The 16,864-nt window shown below is 37.5% G+C and overlaps 1 protein-coding gene and 1 non-coding gene across 5 annotated transcripts in view; both read right to left on the bottom strand.

The window, feature by feature from the left end:
* The window catches only part of IDE (insulin degrading enzyme), an 80,220-nt gene that overhangs the window by 30,801 nt on the left and 32,555 nt on the right, over positions 1 to 16,864 (bottom strand). For all 4 annotated transcript variants that reach the window (XM_023754914.1, XM_023754915.1, XM_023754916.1 and 1 more), the window contains 7 exons: positions 12,142 to 12,264; positions 6,107 to 6,219; positions 5,262 to 5,424; positions 4,471 to 4,563; positions 3,959 to 4,050; positions 2,704 to 2,784; positions 846 to 949 (listed from right to left, as the gene is read on the bottom strand). In XM_023754914.1, the coding sequence (XP_023610682.1) occupies positions 846 to 949; positions 2,704 to 2,784; positions 3,959 to 4,050; positions 4,471 to 4,563; positions 5,262 to 5,424; positions 6,107 to 6,219; positions 12,142 to 12,264 (769 nt within the window). The remainder of the gene's footprint in view (positions 1 to 845; positions 950 to 2,703; positions 2,785 to 3,958; positions 4,051 to 4,470; positions 4,564 to 5,261; positions 5,425 to 6,106; positions 6,220 to 12,141; positions 12,265 to 16,864) is intronic.
* On the bottom strand, positions 10,748 to 10,879 carry LOC111826305. The gene has a single exon (XR_002829593.1). It is a non-coding gene; the product is annotated as a small nucleolar RNA SNORA51 (small nucleolar RNA).

Here is a 16,864-nt window from a genome sequence, read left to right as displayed (position 1 = left end):
AAGCCTCTCCTTTCCCAATTTAATTATGTTGGTGCATTTGTCAAATAATCAATCGACTTTAAAAAGATATAGGTGAAATTCAATTTTTTTAAAAAAAATAGAGTTTATTGATTTTTTACAGAGAGGAAGGGAGAGGAACAGAGTTAGAAACATCAATGAGAGAGATCAGCTGCCTCCTGCATACCCCCTACTGGGGATGTGCCCGCAACCAAGGTAAATGCCCTTGACCGGAATCGAACCTGGGATCCTTCAGTCTGCAGGCCGACGCTCTATCCACTGAGCCAAACCGGTTAGGGCTGAAATTCAATTTTAAGGCAGAAATATCATGTGGTAACTCATAATCGCTTTAGGGCTGACCCTCCTCTAACAGTAATACCTCTGTTACTGTAGGAGCTCTTCTAACTTTTGATCTCCTGGTTGACCACTGGTTGGTCAGAAGAATTCTGAGATTGTAATCCTCACTTCCACTTAAAAAAAAAAGAAGGTGTCCTCATTTGTTTATAAAACCAGATAGGTGAGCTGATACCTTGGGCATTTGAGTTAGGATAAAGCCAGGTTAAGATGATCAATTATTATATTTTATTCATGATAGAATCTTCATGTTTTAGAGATACTGTCTCAAAATATTTAGAGTGAAGGGAGGATAAGTGAAGAGGGTAAAGATAAAAAGACAGGCCATGTACTGACTATTGAAGTTAGATATTAGTACATTACACAATTCTCTCTACTTTGTAATCATGCTTAACAAAATGTTTTAAAGCATTTTAGTCACAATTTCATATTTTCAGATTCTGATCATTACTGAAAATGTAGTATGTAGCAGTAAAATCTGTAGAGTGACTCACCGGACATTTTCTGGTCTGAGTTTATCAAGAACCATCTCTATTAAATCAGGTCTAAATTCTTCCAGTAAATATTCAGCTGTGAGCACTTCTTCTAGGGGATAATACTTTAAAACAAACAAAGTACAAGACTAACTTAATAAGAAGCAATCAGATATCTAACACGGGAAATACATTATTTTATATTCCCCCTGCTTCCCCTTCATTAAATTTTACTCCACTAGAAAAATGTCTCGATCTTTTCTCTTTCCTACCACACTTTAAGCAGTTTCATATTGTGGTATGATTTTGTAGTTAATGCCCAAATACACTTACATTATAGAAACAAAATCACGTTTTTCCAGGGAAAAATGTAGTATTTCTGCCTAAAAACTGAGTATTTATTAAGGAAGAAAATTTGATGGTTAAATGCTGACATCTACAGGATTCTTAGTATAAAGTAAATACATTTTTATGAACAAAATTTCCTCTCAAATTTTTTTTAAAGAAATCAGACAAACATTTAGAGTTGTTGTGGGGGGGAAATGGCTTATATTTCTGGCTAGTGAAGAAAAATAAGGTAGAAGATGCTTTTCAGTAAGAGCAACTTCCAATATACTGACACAGATTGATTGATCCATTAATTCAACAAGTATTTAATGAACACCTACTCTGTTCTAGACACTGCTGTGGATACCAGGGTAGACAAGACAGATGATGTCCCTGTTCTGAAAGGAGCTTATATTGTAACTGGGAAGGAGGCAGATAATAAATAAATATTGTCATTATATTTATAAGTGCTATGAGAAAAATTATACAAGGGTAGGGGCATGATTGGGAGGTCAAGATAAGGACTCTCTGAGGAGACCCAAAGGATAAGAAGAACACTGACAGCCTGGCTGGTGTGGCTCAGTGGTTGAGTGTCAACCTATAAACCAGGAGGTCATGGTTCAATTCCTGGCCCAGGTACATGCCTGGGTTGTGGGCTCGATCCCCAGTTGGGGGCGTGCAGGAGGCAGCCAATCAATGATTCTCTCTCATTCTGTTTCTGTCTCTCTCTCCCTCTTCCTTCTCTGAAATCAATAAAAATATATTTAAAAAAGACAAAAATTAAAACATTATCAGTACAGCTTCATTTAAAAAAAAAAAAACAACATTGACATGCAAAGATCAGAGTGTTCCAGGTAGAGGAAACACCAAATGTAAGATGGAAGAATGAACTTAATGACTGAAGATTAGGCAAACAGTATCACTGGAGTGGAATGGGAATGGGAAAGGTAGGTTGGGGGAGGAGGGTATGCAGTATGGTCAGAGAGATAGGCTGGGGCCAGATCACCTTGAAGGCTAAGGTAAAATTGCGGATTTTATTCCAACTCTTGATGAGAAACCACTGAAGAACTTGACACAGAGGAGTGAAACAATCTATTTGGTTTTCAAAAGATCACTGAAGCTGGAAAAATAAACTACAGTGAGAATAAGAAAGAAACCAGGAACCCAGATAAGAGACTATAATGGTAGTCCAGGCAAGAAATGATGGTAGCTCAGACTAGGGTAGTAGCAATGGAGATGGAGAAAAGTGAATAAATGACCTATAGTTTTCATATAATTAGCAGTTGACATACTGTAGAATTGAAAAATATTGAAAGCCATTAAGTAAAATGCCTACATAATGAAAAATATTACAGATGACAATTTTTTAGAATGATGAAAATTAAGATTTTAAGCATGTTTTGACATAAAAGTTGGCGAGATTGCTACAAAGTCTAAAATTTCATACTGCAACTTCAATTTTTATAATTTGTATAGTATTGAAAGTAATATATGCAGGGTCACTGAAATAGTCTACACACCAATACATATAGCAAAACAATAGCAAACTTACATGCAATATTCCTGCGATCTTAGAGGTATAGCCCCGTGGCCTCTCTTTATCTTTAAACCTAAAAGCAACAGCATTCAAGTCCTAAAATGGAAAGTTAACCAAATTAGAGACAAGTCAACTATTATTTTAAAATAGCTTTTTGTGTGTGTATTTGGTTTGCACTATAGATTTTCTACTCTATACTTAACGTCATTACACTTACTGAAAAAATGACTATGCTTGCTTTAGAAATGTATAGAACATGAATGAAAATAGTTAGGAAAACTGTGGGGAAGAACCTTGTGAAACCCAACAGTTAGTTGCATAGATGATAATTTTACTGACCCATTCAGAGAAATGCACCCAGATTAGAACTACTGTCATAAATTTCACAGAGATTATACCTTGAAACTTTTACTTAGGTAAAAAAGATGTCTCTCATCCTAAATTATATTTCAGAACTTTGATAAGCCTTACGGTAAATATAAAGTGCAAATTTTTAAAAGCCCTTTAAAAAGAATCATTTAAAATTTTGGAAGAGAAATCCCTTTTGTTTTATTTTTATTTAAAAAGGAAAAGAAGCCGAACCGGTTTGGCTCAGTGGATAGAGCGTCGGCCTGCGGACTCAAGGGTCCCAGGTTCGATTCCGGTCAAGGGCATGTACCCTGGTTGCGGGCACATCCCCAGTAGGGGGCGTGCAGGAGGCAGCTGATCGATCTCTCTCATCGATGTTTCTAACTCTCTGTCCCCCTTCCTTCTTCTCTGTAAAAAATCAATAAAATATATTAATTTTTATTTAAAAAGGAAAAGAAAAGGGGGAAAAGAGAAAGATAGCCAAGCTTTTCCATATATACAGTAAAATCACTTTTAACACCATAATCATATATAAGACAATTCACTACTTCTTTGAAGTTTGCTACAGAGTTTTATTACCAGATCTGAAAATAAGAGAGATCATGCGGCCTCAGACACAGTAAAGTAAGCCGATACAAGCTCAAGAAACTGCTGGCATTCTTCTGAGAGACAGAAAAGCAAACCGATTTCTTCCCTTTTCCTTCCTGAAAAAGGTTATATGATGCCATCACCTTTAATTGTGCCCCAGGCAGCCAATCAAACTAAGCCTTAACTAAAGCTACTATGCATTGCAAACCTTTACTTAGATTAGGAAAAAAAAAAAATCTTCAAAAGTTTCACTGGGCCTTAAATTTAAATTAATTCACATATATATGTTTTCTGAGAATTTTCCTTAAGAATAATTTTGGTGAAACAAAGGTACCTTGCACTCTTGGAAAACCCATTCTTGAGGTCCTTCTGCACGTAACTTCTGAATGTATTGAAACATGTGCAAAATTATATCTTCAACATGTACTGGAAAAAAGGGGCACACTTAAAAACCATTCAGTCCTCAAATCCTTTAAAGCAGTGAGCTCGCTCCTAAAGTAAGCAGAAGATGGTCCCTCTACGAAATGGAGTTCTCACCTCCCTGAGACAGGTTTTAGGGTCCCACAAACAAGGCCCTCTAGGCTTTGGGATATGTAATAGAATGGGCTCTGGGATAATAAATGAGCAAATGAAAAGCCAAGTACACATTTGACAAGTGCAACATAATGATCAGATGTTAAGGTGGGAAAATCATCCATGAAACGAAGGGCACATTGCACATGAAAAGTACAATGGATGAAGTGTTTATAACTTCACAAACATAAAACAGATCACAGGTAAGGAAATTAAAAAAATAAATCATACTAAGTCATTTTTCATTCAAAGACAAAAAAAGTCAATACTTACATAATCCTTCTTCAGTTAAGTCCACATTAATGATAAAAAACATAAAACCTCGAGCTCCTTCCTTCTGCCCGCCAACAAGAGTATTTACCCAGCCTGTAACAATCAACGCAAATAACATGATTGCATGTGTGGCCTCCTTTGGGACAAAGGAATCTTTTTAAAAATTCACAAAAGGATTAGAATGGACCTCCTGCAGAAAAGACTGGGGGGTGGAGGTGATTAGAAGAAAGAGCAGAAAAGCAGTTTCATATAGTGCAGAAGACTTAAGGGATTTGGGGGGGCTTGGAAGCTTTCTTCAGGACTCCCCAAGTCAGTTCCCAAATCAAGAGTAGACTACCGTGTAAGTGTATGTGAAAGTGAAGCCTAAGTTGAGAGGGGCCTTGGAAATCCTTTACAGACTAGATCTTGGTACACCCTCTGGTTTGAAGGGTAAGAGCAGGCAAAAAAATTATAGGTACTGACACTTTATAGAGATAGTAAAATATATCCAATGTGAGTTTATACTTTTTGACCTCTTTTTATGTTTAAAACATGCACCATAACATCTTACGAAATACCTAACCTTTAGTGCTCAATGCTAAAGGATAAAACAAATGTTGGGGGGTGGAAGGTCCCCCAACGCAAAAAACTAAGTACACCTAACAACCACTACCTTTCTCCCCCATAAACCCAAAACAGTCTCTCATCCAAAAATGTTTTTTTCACAGGAAAATATTTAGGAGGAAATGAGAGCCAGAGTAAAAAGATATAGTGGAATATTATGCTCAGAAGCTGGTGCCCCAAAGACTTACCCTTTGATTTAAGTTCTGATAACAGACTTCCAGGACCTTCATGTCCAATAAGATGACCAAGATAATGACCAGGATTTGATTTATAGTATTTCTGAAGGTCAGGTATGGGAAATGTCACATAAAGATTCCTAATATCCTTAATAGGTACGATTTTATACATTTGCTGGAGGGGGGAAAAAAATCACAAAAGATTAGCTACATACAACTCTCACTGAATAAAATACAGGGTGTGCCCCCCCCCCAAAAAAAATGGGTGTCCCTCAAAAATATATGCACACTTTAACAGCTGATAGCTCAATTTTGAAAATGAAATGTATTTTCATAAACACTGCCTTTATGATTATTCAAAGTGTGTATAAATATTTTTGGGATGACACCCTATATTTATAAACTATGAAGAATACTGATTTTCATAGAAGAATTCAAAATTCAAGAGAGAATCAACTGCCAAAGATGATCACATTAAGCATAAAGAAATGATGACCTGGCCTCTTTCTTAGTGGAATGTCATTACATTTTGTATAAAGTCCACGTTTTATCCCCTGGACTGTGCAGCTAAATACTTCTGGATGCTTGCCCTCTGGCACTGGATCATAGCTTTTATAGTCTGCTAAGGTTACAGCTACCAAAACTACCTTTAGCATGCAAAGATCAGATTATATTGGTACCTTTTTGATGAAACATGTCCCTAATAAATGTGAAATTGATTTGATTATCCAGATAAATAGTAAAAACTATATAAATAATAAAATCTTCAAAAATTTCCATCTATTATTTGGTAAACTAGGTATATATAAGTCCATAAACTTAAAAAACAAAACAAAACCAGAAATACATGTACTTACTTTAAGATGTTCTTCTTGGAAAGGGTGTTCAGGGAATTCTGGCAATGGGACATTTTTGTTCTCCACTTCAGAAAATAACCTTACCACCAGATCAGTCAAGTCGTCTAATGATTCTACAGGAAAACATATAAGGAAAACAGAACTTAATCTAATCATAACATATGACAAGTAGTATCTAAGGCCTTAGGATCTCATATATAAACATAAAATCACGTCATACACCTTAAACTTACACAATGTTGTATGTCAGTTATATCTCAATACAGCTGGGGGGGGGGGGGGACCTTAGGATCCCTGATAAACCTCAGAACTATTAAAGGAAAACCTAAATGTGTGTTTTTTTAAAATTGTTTCAGGTAAATTGAAGCAGTTAAGTCCTAGAAATGCCTCTATAACTTCTAAAGCTGTTAAACTATATTGATAATGAAATACTTCACGTCTACCTCTTACAGTCTAAAAACTGTTATGCTGGTCTAGATGGTGTGGCTAAATGGTTAGAATGTCAACCTAAGCATCAAAGCATTGCAGATTCAATCCCTGGCCCAGGTCAGGGTTCCTGCGGGCAGCAATCAATCTATGTCTCTCTCTCACGTTGATCTCTCTCTCTCTCTCTCTTCCTCTCTGGCCCCTTCCCCCCACTCCCTCCTTTCCACTCGCAATATCAATTAAAAAAATATCCTTGGGTGAGGATTAAAAAATTAATAATAAATAAAAAGCTGTTACACAAATGTTATACTGCAATAAATTTAGAAACAATAATAATCAGTTACATTTGGAAGCTATTTTTTCCATGATTCCCATACTAAATCATCAGCTAACAAACTGTGACATCCACCTTATAAATAGTCTATATTCATTGCTAAAAGTCAAATATTAGAGTTTGCAAATGATTGATTTTGTGCAGAAATAGTATAAAATGGTGAAAAGAATTCTGGGTAGAGGGATCAGGGGACCTGGATTCTAACCCTCGCTTTACCAAGCAACTATGTCAACGGACTACTTGGAGAGGCTGGTTAACCACTCCAGGTTCTGTAAAACTAGAAAGTTGGGTGGGATGATCACAAGTCTCTTCCAAGGTCTAACATTAAATAATACTTTATTATAATATTCCAAATTCACTCAAAGACTTGTAATCGTTGATAAAATTATGTGGCCACTTAACATGAAGTTCTCCTATGCTATTACCTACCTATATTTTTTAATAGAGTTATACTTGTAAAAGTTTATAAAGTTATAAGGTGTTCACTATAACAGTTTATAACAACAAAAACTGGAAATGACCTAACAGCTACCAATGTGTGGATGTTATGAAATGTCTGAACAGTAGAATTTAATGCAGCCATTAACGAGGGAAAGATCTATATATGAAAATGTCTCAATGCTCTATTAAATGAAAACTGCAGGCTATAAAGCAACGCCATGTGATGTATCTTATTTAATTTTTTAACAAACATACATATATGTAAGTATATTAACAAAATTCTACTTTTGGAAGTATAATAAATGACTTAAGGTGACAATTTTTTTTTTTAATTAAGGTGACTATCTTTAAGGAGAAGGTATGGTGGTTATAGGATGGGATGAGGAAGAAGAATTTGATTTCTATTTTATACCTTTCAGTGTCAGATGAAATTTTTTCCATGTATAGACTTTACTATTATTCTAAAAAGGAAAAAGTGAAAAAGGTTATCTTTTCATAAATAAGATAACCACTCACCTTGATTCTGTCTCCTCAAAAATAGGTTACTTATAAATGGTATAAACATTCATCACTTGTTACTGTCAGGAAGCATTTGGATCAAATAAGAAATGTCCCTTGATGTTCTATGACCCATTTTGAACTTTTCCATGAACTCTCTAGAGAGTTCTTAATCACTATTTGAGAACTGCTCTCATATAGTCTGAAATTCTCTTCTAGGCCTATAAATGTGGGCATTTTGCACTTTATTTACAAAACATATGTTATTTTTACTTTGATTTGACATGTTTGAAAGACCCCAAAATATCCAGAGCCAAATAAAAGGCAGATCAGTGGCTGCTTGTTATATGACAAGTGAATTCGGGAATCGAGCAGCAGGTATCTTTGGAGCAAGAGATGTCAGTGACAGCTCTGACATAAAGAGACATAGGTGGGACATGAGACATGAAGCAAGGTGAGCAGTCAACAAAGGTTTGTGGACCTGGAGTGCTGATGATGGCAAAGCTCTTCAGAGCAAGGTTCTATCAGGTGTGCCTTTCCAGTATTCTGGCCTAAAAGCATAAATTCACAATATGGCTTTTTAAAGATAAGGAGCTGTACAATACTGCACAGTCCGTCTTCACCACTAAGCTGTGAGCAGCCAAAGAACAGGGAACTAAGTCTCATTCATCTTTACATTATTAGTACTTGGCATCCCAGTGTCTGTACTTGATAGGTACCTATTTGTCAAGTGTCCAGGTAATTAGTGCTACCACAACTAGAGGGATGGCCCTGTGGGAGAACAGGGAAAAATGTTTTTGTCCCTTTGTGACAAAAATCTTCCACATGGTAACTCTTCTACCCTCCTCCAAGAGATCCTGCTTCCTCTTAACACCTCTGTACTCTAAGGACACTTCTCCCAGGCCCCTCATCAAGTCTACTGAGCTTAGCCCAGGGGGCCAGTCACACTGGGAGAGTGATGTGTACACGATCCGGGAATTGAAACATCTCGTTTCTTTTAGACACTATTCGGATCTCCACTAAACCAAGAATACAGAGCAGCACTCATGTCTGATTCATCTGCTGTCATTAACCTGCTCAATAAGTGCTTATTAAAATCATGTTTTATTTTAATAGGACAAAGACAAAAACACAGCTGAAGCATCTATTCCCGGGACCAATGACACTGAACACGCTTGTCCTACCTACATTTAGAAAACACGTAGGATTATAAAGTATACTTTTTAAAATTAGCCCTCACTTCTTAGACCCATTTTATATCCTGGTTCCTATTGCTTATTTTCTTTCCTTTATTTTATTTTTTTTAACTTGTGGACATTTTAATGAACTTCCCTCCATATAGCTTCAAGCTACCAGGACACAGGCCCCACTAACACCCTAATCTTCTCCTCAGCTCTTCTGCTGAAGAATTTGGCCTTCACAATGACAGGCTACTTAGGGAGCTTTCCCATCCTCAGAACTTAGTAGTAGCCCGACTGCACCACATCAATGAAGGAGCAGCTCCAGTCTTCCTTTTGGCAGCATTTACTTGTGTCTGCTCACTTGACCAGGGTCCACAGTTTATCAACGTTGACAGTTGGGCAGAAGCTCTGGTTCCTCTTTTAAGTGGTAATGCCTCATACCAACTTTCCCAAAGTAACCTGGGTGATATTTGTCGAAGTTGATCCTGTGATGATGCAAACCACCAGCACTACCGCGCCCCCCCACCCCGGGTGCTTCCTGTGCTTGCTGATGTGGCCGTGGCCGTGGCTCACTTGGCCCCGAAGTTTTCGAGTCTTCCTCAGTCTAGGTGGCATGTTGGTGGCCAAGATGCAAGAGCCCTATTGCTTATTTTCTAACTACAAAAGTAACATTTGCCAATAGCAGAAAACTTAGAAAAACAAAAGCAAAAAGAAGAGAGCAAAACTCATCCATAATGTCATGATTATGGAATGCTAAGTGTAGCCACCATTCATGAACCATTTGATATATGTCCAGCACTACACGGACATTTTGTCTGCATTATCTTAATTAAACCTCACAACACATGAGTTATTGCCTCCATTTTACAAATGCAAAACTGAAGTTCAGAGAATTGAAGTAATTTTGCTAGCTCACAGCCATACAACTGAACAGGTAGTATATTTGGAATTCAAACCCAAGCTGTCGGACTCTAGAGGATGAGTTCTTAACCACTATCCCACATTATTAAATTTCTGGTATGTGTTTTTCTACTTTCTCTTATATCTCCCATTTATGTCTCTTAGAATTTTTTTTACATACACAAATGAGATCATATAGCCCATGGTGCTTTTAGAGTGCTTTTGTTTTCTACTTTGTTCCCTAGCACCATTCCAGGCATTGGGAACAAAGCAGTGAACAAGATGCTGGTATAGACAACCATAAACAAATATTAATATTCCAGGAAGCAATAAATGTTATCAAGAAAAATAAAGCATGTCAGACAGAAAGTGGGAGAAGGAATACTATTTTCTATAAAATATTGTATTATATTGCTATTGTATCACTATTTTAACCAATCTCCTATTTTATTTTATTTATTTTTTTTAAATGTTTTGTTTTGTTTTTTTAAACATATTTTATTGATTTTTTACAGAGAGGAAGGGAGAGTGATAGAGAGTTAGAAACATCGATGAGAGAGAAACACATCACATCGATCAGCTGCCTCCTGCACATCTCCCACTGGGGATGTGCCCGCAACCCAGGTACATGCCCTTGACCGGAATCGAACCTGGGACCTTTCAGTCCGCAGGCCGACGCTCTATGCACTGAGCCAAACCGGTTTCGGCACCAATCTCCTATTTTAAACATTTAGATTGTTTCTAACTTTTCACTAACAAGTACTATATTGACCAAAAATCCTTGTACATCACCTATTAGAACAACTCTTAATTATTTCCTCAGATTGTGCTTCTAAAAGTAAAAATGTACCTTCCCCCCTGACAGATCCTCCCTTTAACAACACAGATGTGGCAAAAAGCCGGAGCTCAGGTGTATACGGGGTGGGTTTGCTCTGCCTCCTTTTTCTAATAGTCAGTGTAAGGACATTAGCCTGTGGTAAGCACTAGGAGGCCCACTACATTTTAAAGGTAATGTATCTTGTTAAAATGTCCTCTAGAAAGTGTAACTGTATAACTTGTATACACCTCTGCCAATACAAGAGTATCCCTTTTCTATAATGAGTATTACTTAAAACCAAAATTATGGTAATTCAATAGAGGGAAACAATATATTATAATTAGTTTATTTTCATTTTTTAAAAAATAAAATTTTGGCCCAGCCAGTGTGGCTCAGTGACCTATGAACCAGGGGGGTCATGGCTCGATTCCCGGTCAGGGCACATACCCGGGTTGCAGGCTCGATCCCCAGTATGGGGCATGCAGGAGGCAGCCAATCAATGATTCTCTCTCATCATTGATGTTTCTATCTCTCTCTTCCTCTCCCTTCCTCTCTGAAATCAATTATATATATATATATATATATATATATATATATATATATATATATATATATATGTACTAGTGGCCCGGTGCACAAAATCTGTGCATGTGAGGGGGTCCCTCAACCCTCTTCAATCCGGGACCCCTGCGGGATAGGGCCTAAACCAGCAGTCAGACATCCCTCTTGCAATCCGGGACTGCTGGCTCCTAACCGCTCGCCTGCCTGCCTGATAACCGCTCGCCTGCCTGCCTGATTGCCCCTAACCTCCTCTGCCTGCCAGCCTGATGCCCCTAACTGCTCCCCTGTCAGCCTCATCGCCCCTAACCACCTCTGCCTGCCAGCCTGATCGCCCCTAACTGCCCTCCCCTGCCAGCCTGATCGCCCCTAACTGCCCTCCCCTGCCAGCCTGATCACCCCTAACTGCTCCCCTGCCAGCCTGATCGCCCCTAACCGCCTCTGCCTCGGCCCCCGCCACCGTGGCTTTGTCAGGAAGGACGTCCAGAAGATGTCTCGTCTAATTAGCATATTACCCTTTTATTAGTATAGATATATAAATCAAACCTTTCTTGTTTACATTCCAAAGTTTTCCCAGTTTATCATCATCTGTCTTTTAATATTGTTTCTAGTTTTTGAGTTGTTATCAGGTCAAATCTTTCAATCTTTTCTTTTATACTTCCTTTATTTTATATGCCTAGAGCACCTATGATTAATTTATGTTTTCTTCAGTTCTCCATTAAAAATCGCCTAAGCTTTTTTTCTACAAGGAGATCATTTTCAAAAACCTCTGAGCAGATAAAAGGTAGTATTGTATTATCCTTCTCCCAAATACTTTGAAAAAGCCAAAATGGAAAACTTTTATTATCCAATTCAGTGAAAAAAGTTTAAGGATTCTTACCTCGACCTAAAACACAAATAGCCATTAAGTTGGATGAATAATAAGTAGAATGGAATTTCAGTAGCTCTTGTCTTACATCAATGCCTTCTTGGTTTGGTCTAGTCTCTAGAGTATATTTGTTACCTGAAAGGGAGAAAAAAACATGTCTCAGAAAACACAAACTACTAGTATGTGGATTTAAAATTTTGTAATTATTGCAACATCGCTGTAAGTTGAACCTAAAAAACAGAGTTCAAGCTGATACACACAGTGATTAGCCAAATATGTTTGAATGTAAGCTGGATAAACAAAACAGAATAGTGCAAAACAGTGACATTTTAAACTATAGAATTTTCCCTCAGGAACTTAAAGTGCTTTATAAAAATTATACTTCTTAAAACCCCGATGAGATAGTAGGTAATATGAGCACTTATAAGATAAAATTAGATCCACATGGCCTTCATTCACACTTATTTTAATTCCCTAAGTGCTACACCATTAATTTAGCATAACCACTAAGGGATCTTTTTGGAACTTGCCAAGTTACTTGTGGAAATAAACGTACTATTCTTGGCTGCAGCACTAAATCTGTGAGGTAAATTTTCATGAATTTGATCTAGACTGGTAAAAATAAGATGTAGTGCTATTTTTACAAGTCTCAAGTGATAATACCACTACGAGATCTCTTCTGAAATCAAATAACTAATCAAATTAGGATGAAATATGCATGTTAAAGCAAATACTCAAACTAAGTACTACCTTTCTAATAAGGATATTTAGAGACTGAGAGATGGAATTTCAACAATTGGTGACTCTAAAAATGGCACCTTGACTAGAACTATCTTAAGATCCTACTTAGAATAATAAATTTTATTATTGCTCCTGCTTAAATGGGCTCCTGTCTTTCATCTGCAGACATGAAACTATGGCAGAACATAGTCTTGATGTAATTTTCCCCTTTGGGTTAATAATGGTTGATGAACTGATATTGGGAGTCCCTTTTTTACTAAATTGGATATCCAAAGAGAGCCACCAGATGGCGATCTTAGACCCAGTCTTTCGATCCAGAGAGCTGCATAGTATTTGGAGCCAAGATTCATGCCTCAGGATGCTTGAATTAACAGATCCAGTGGAGCGTGTGTGCAAGTGCTCATTAACCTTTTTCAAGTCACAAAGCAATCCAATGTACTCATCTTCATAAGCAGTAGTCTGCTAGTCAAGTTTCCACGTTCTTAACTAGTCTTCTCAGTTTCTCACTAAAGATCCACTTAAATTCCAGATCAGCTCTACATGGGATCCTGGGACATCCCCTCACTTTTCCTAGAGGATTCAGATATTCTTAAAAGTACTCAGAGTCTCAATTCTTCAGGAAAAAAAGGAGCTTTTTGCCGGGTAATGGCTTGAAGCTCTCTCATTTTATGGTGAAACTTGACAATTGATGGTGTTTCCCTTTTCCACTAAGTGAAGATTCTAAAAGCCTCTGTTTCAACAGACTAGGCTTAGAGCTTCCTTAGTCATTTACATTGACAAGCTCAAATTCCTACAATATTTGGACAAAGATCAACACATTGGAACACACAAATTTAGAGAAATTAAGTTTTATTTCAACATGCTATAAATTTTATATTAGAAATTAGATTTTTAAAAATCTGAGTGTGATCTGATTTGCCTATTCACAATCTAGTTAATATTCTGGTTAAAAAAATAAATCTCAGATCAAAGTTTAAGAAGACCAAGATCATGGCCTCCATCTAGAACTTAAATTCTTTCAGGTTAGGGGGGCAAGGGATGGGGGGGGGGAAATGAGAGGTATCTGTAATACTATCAACAATAAAAAAATACTTTTAAACAATTCTTTCAGGTTAACCAGCTCTAGTTCATCCTTGCTTTGATTTTAACTTACCTGAATATCTTACCATTCTAATCTCTACTCTTTACCTTTAGGTCCACTTTAAAATACAGAGATAAAAGCAGGAGCATACACCAAACACACTAAGACATGCATCAATGGCAAAATACTGACAGTGTCATATTAAATGAGCCAAAGGACTACAGCGGAATACAATACAGCAAAGAAAATGAATAATCCACTCTTTATATGCAATAGTATAGATGAACTTCATAACTTTAAGGCTGAATAAGAGAAGCCATACACAAAAGTGTATATACACTTTATCATTTCATTTATACAAAACAAAAACTAATCTGGGTTATGCAAAGGCAGAACAGAGGTTGCCCTGGGAAATGGATAGTGACTACAAAGGACAGAAAGAGGGCTGGTGAGGTGCTGGTAATGTTCTGCTTTTGATTGGGTGCTGATTCGTGTGCTCAGGTTTTGAAAATTAAATGAGTTACACATAAATAATAACAGTATATTCATTCAACTGATTCTTCAACTAGTAGCAAAGGTAAAACAGCAACAATTTATCAAAACCACACATCCTCTTCTGTAAATGTGCTGAATAAAAAGTTAAATGAAAAATAAGGTGCCACTGTCAACAGCAATCTTGCTCATCTAAGGTAAAAATTGAGTGATACTGGATCTCTGGCTAAACGGATAAACAGAGGCAATCACATTTGTTTTGGAAAATGGCTTTAGCTACAAAGAGATACCATTTTACAAAGCTACATTCTCATTTGTTTGCTGTCTTCCTAATATGTGATGACAAAAAGGAAACGGTGGTCCACTTGGAAACATCCCAGAATGGACGTTCTGTATCCTTAGAAGCTCCTGAATTAGAAAAAGGAAAAGGTTCTTCACTGTGACTCTCTTGGGTCAGGATAGTCAGCTCTCAATACACTGACAAAGAACACGGATACCAGGTACAAATGCACCAGAGCCAGGCTTGCTATTAGAACAATTCCTTTAAGAGTTTTCTAAAAACAGGAAGGCTAGCTAGTGGAAGTTCTCAAAAAAGTTAGATATAGAAATGAAAGAAAAAGCAGGACATAATGCACAGAATTCCATAATTAGTCCTTAAATTACTGAGTGGACTCTATTATTGTCGGCACCAAAATCCCTACCCAGGTAGAGAGGTGCAGAGGAACGCTGGCTTTAGTGTTGGCAGAGCTCTCATCTAATCCAGGGTAAACTATCTTCCAGTAGTACTACCTTGAACAAGTTAACTTTTCTTAGTCTCAACCTCTTATCCTGACATTGTTAGGCTTACACCAAATTAGAGGGGAAAACACCTGTAAATAACAAGCTTTGGCCAGTTTGGCTCAGTGGATAGAGCATCAGCCTTCGGACTGAAGGGTCCCGGGTTCAATTCCAGTCAAGGGCACATACCTAGGTTGTGGGCTCAATCCCCAGTGGGGGACATGCAGGAGGCAGCCAACCAATGATTTTCTCTCCTCACTGATGTTTCTCTCTCCCTCCCTCTTCTTTCCTCTCTGAAATCAATAAAAATATATTTTTTAAAAAGTATAAAACAGTATTCAACATCCAATAAATAGAATGGAAAGTTTGATGACACCAAGGGCTATTTAGGGACATGAAGTAATGAAAACTCAGACACTGCATGAGGGAGTGCAAATTAAATCAACCTCTATAGGGAACAATTAGATAATATCTGTTAAATCTGAAAATGTACATGTCCTACTACTATATAGTAATTCCACTCCTAGTACCCTAGGGAACTCTGTGTACAAGGAAACATGTACAAGGAATGCTCACAGCAGCAGCACTGTTCCATTAACAGGAAAATGATAAATACTGGTACATACATTCAATGAATTATTCAAATAGTAGCAAAAATAAGTCTGAAAAACTTATCAAAGGCACACTCACCAATATGGATAACCCTTAAAAATATAACATTGAAAGAAAAAATACAAGTGGCATAGGTGACTCACAATAAAATACCATTTTTAAAAAGATGTAAAAAACTATACAACGTATTGCTCAGAGGAAAACATATGACTAGCAATGTTTTCATAAAAAAAACATGGGAATGATAATCACCAAGCTTAAGATAGTGGTTACCTGTTAGGAGCTGGGAGGAAAATGCAATTAGAGAAGTATACATCAGATGCTCAAACTGTATTTGTAATGTTTGTGTTTATAACTATCTCTTTTATGACAAATGATAAATCTGTAAAAGTGTCAAAGTATTTAACATAATACTTGTTGTATAATAGAAAAATACACAATAAACAGCAGCTACTACTGCTATGATCTGAATTGTAGGGGGTACTTCTACCTTCTGAGTATATCACAGAAACTGTGGCAGTAAAGTAGGGAAGAAAGCTCGGCCAAAGGTCCGTATGACTTTCCTCTACGTAAGAATGCAGGTGTAGCCCTAACCGGTTTGGCTCAGTGGATAGAGCATCAGCCTGCGGACTGAAGGGTCCCGGGTTCAATTCCAGTCATGGGCACATGCCCAGGTTGCGGGCTTGGTCCCCAATAGGGGGTGTGCAGGAGGCAGCTGATCGATGTTTCTCTCTCATTGATGTTTCTAGCTCTCTATCCCTCTCCCTTCCTCTCTGTAAAAAATGAATAAAATATATAAAATAAAATAAAAGAATGCAGGTGTGGCCCGGCTGGTGTGGCTCAGTGGTTGAGCATGAACCCACAAACCAAGAGGTCCCCAGGTTCAATTCCTGGGGTAAGGCACATGCCCAGGTTTCAGGCTTGAAGACCAGTAAGGGGCATGCAGGTGACATTGATGTTTCTATCTTATCCTTCTCCCTTCCCCTGTCTCTCTCTCTCTCTCTCTCTCTCTCTCTCTCTCTCTCTCTCTCT

This window comes from Myotis lucifugus, unplaced genomic scaffold, assembly GCF_000147115.1.
Source record: "Myotis lucifugus unplaced genomic scaffold, Myoluc2.0 scaffold_66, whole genome shotgun sequence".
Classification (NCBI taxonomy): domain Eukaryota; kingdom Metazoa; phylum Chordata; class Mammalia; order Chiroptera; family Vespertilionidae; genus Myotis; species Myotis lucifugus.
This window is presented reverse-complemented; position numbering and strand designations above follow the sequence as displayed.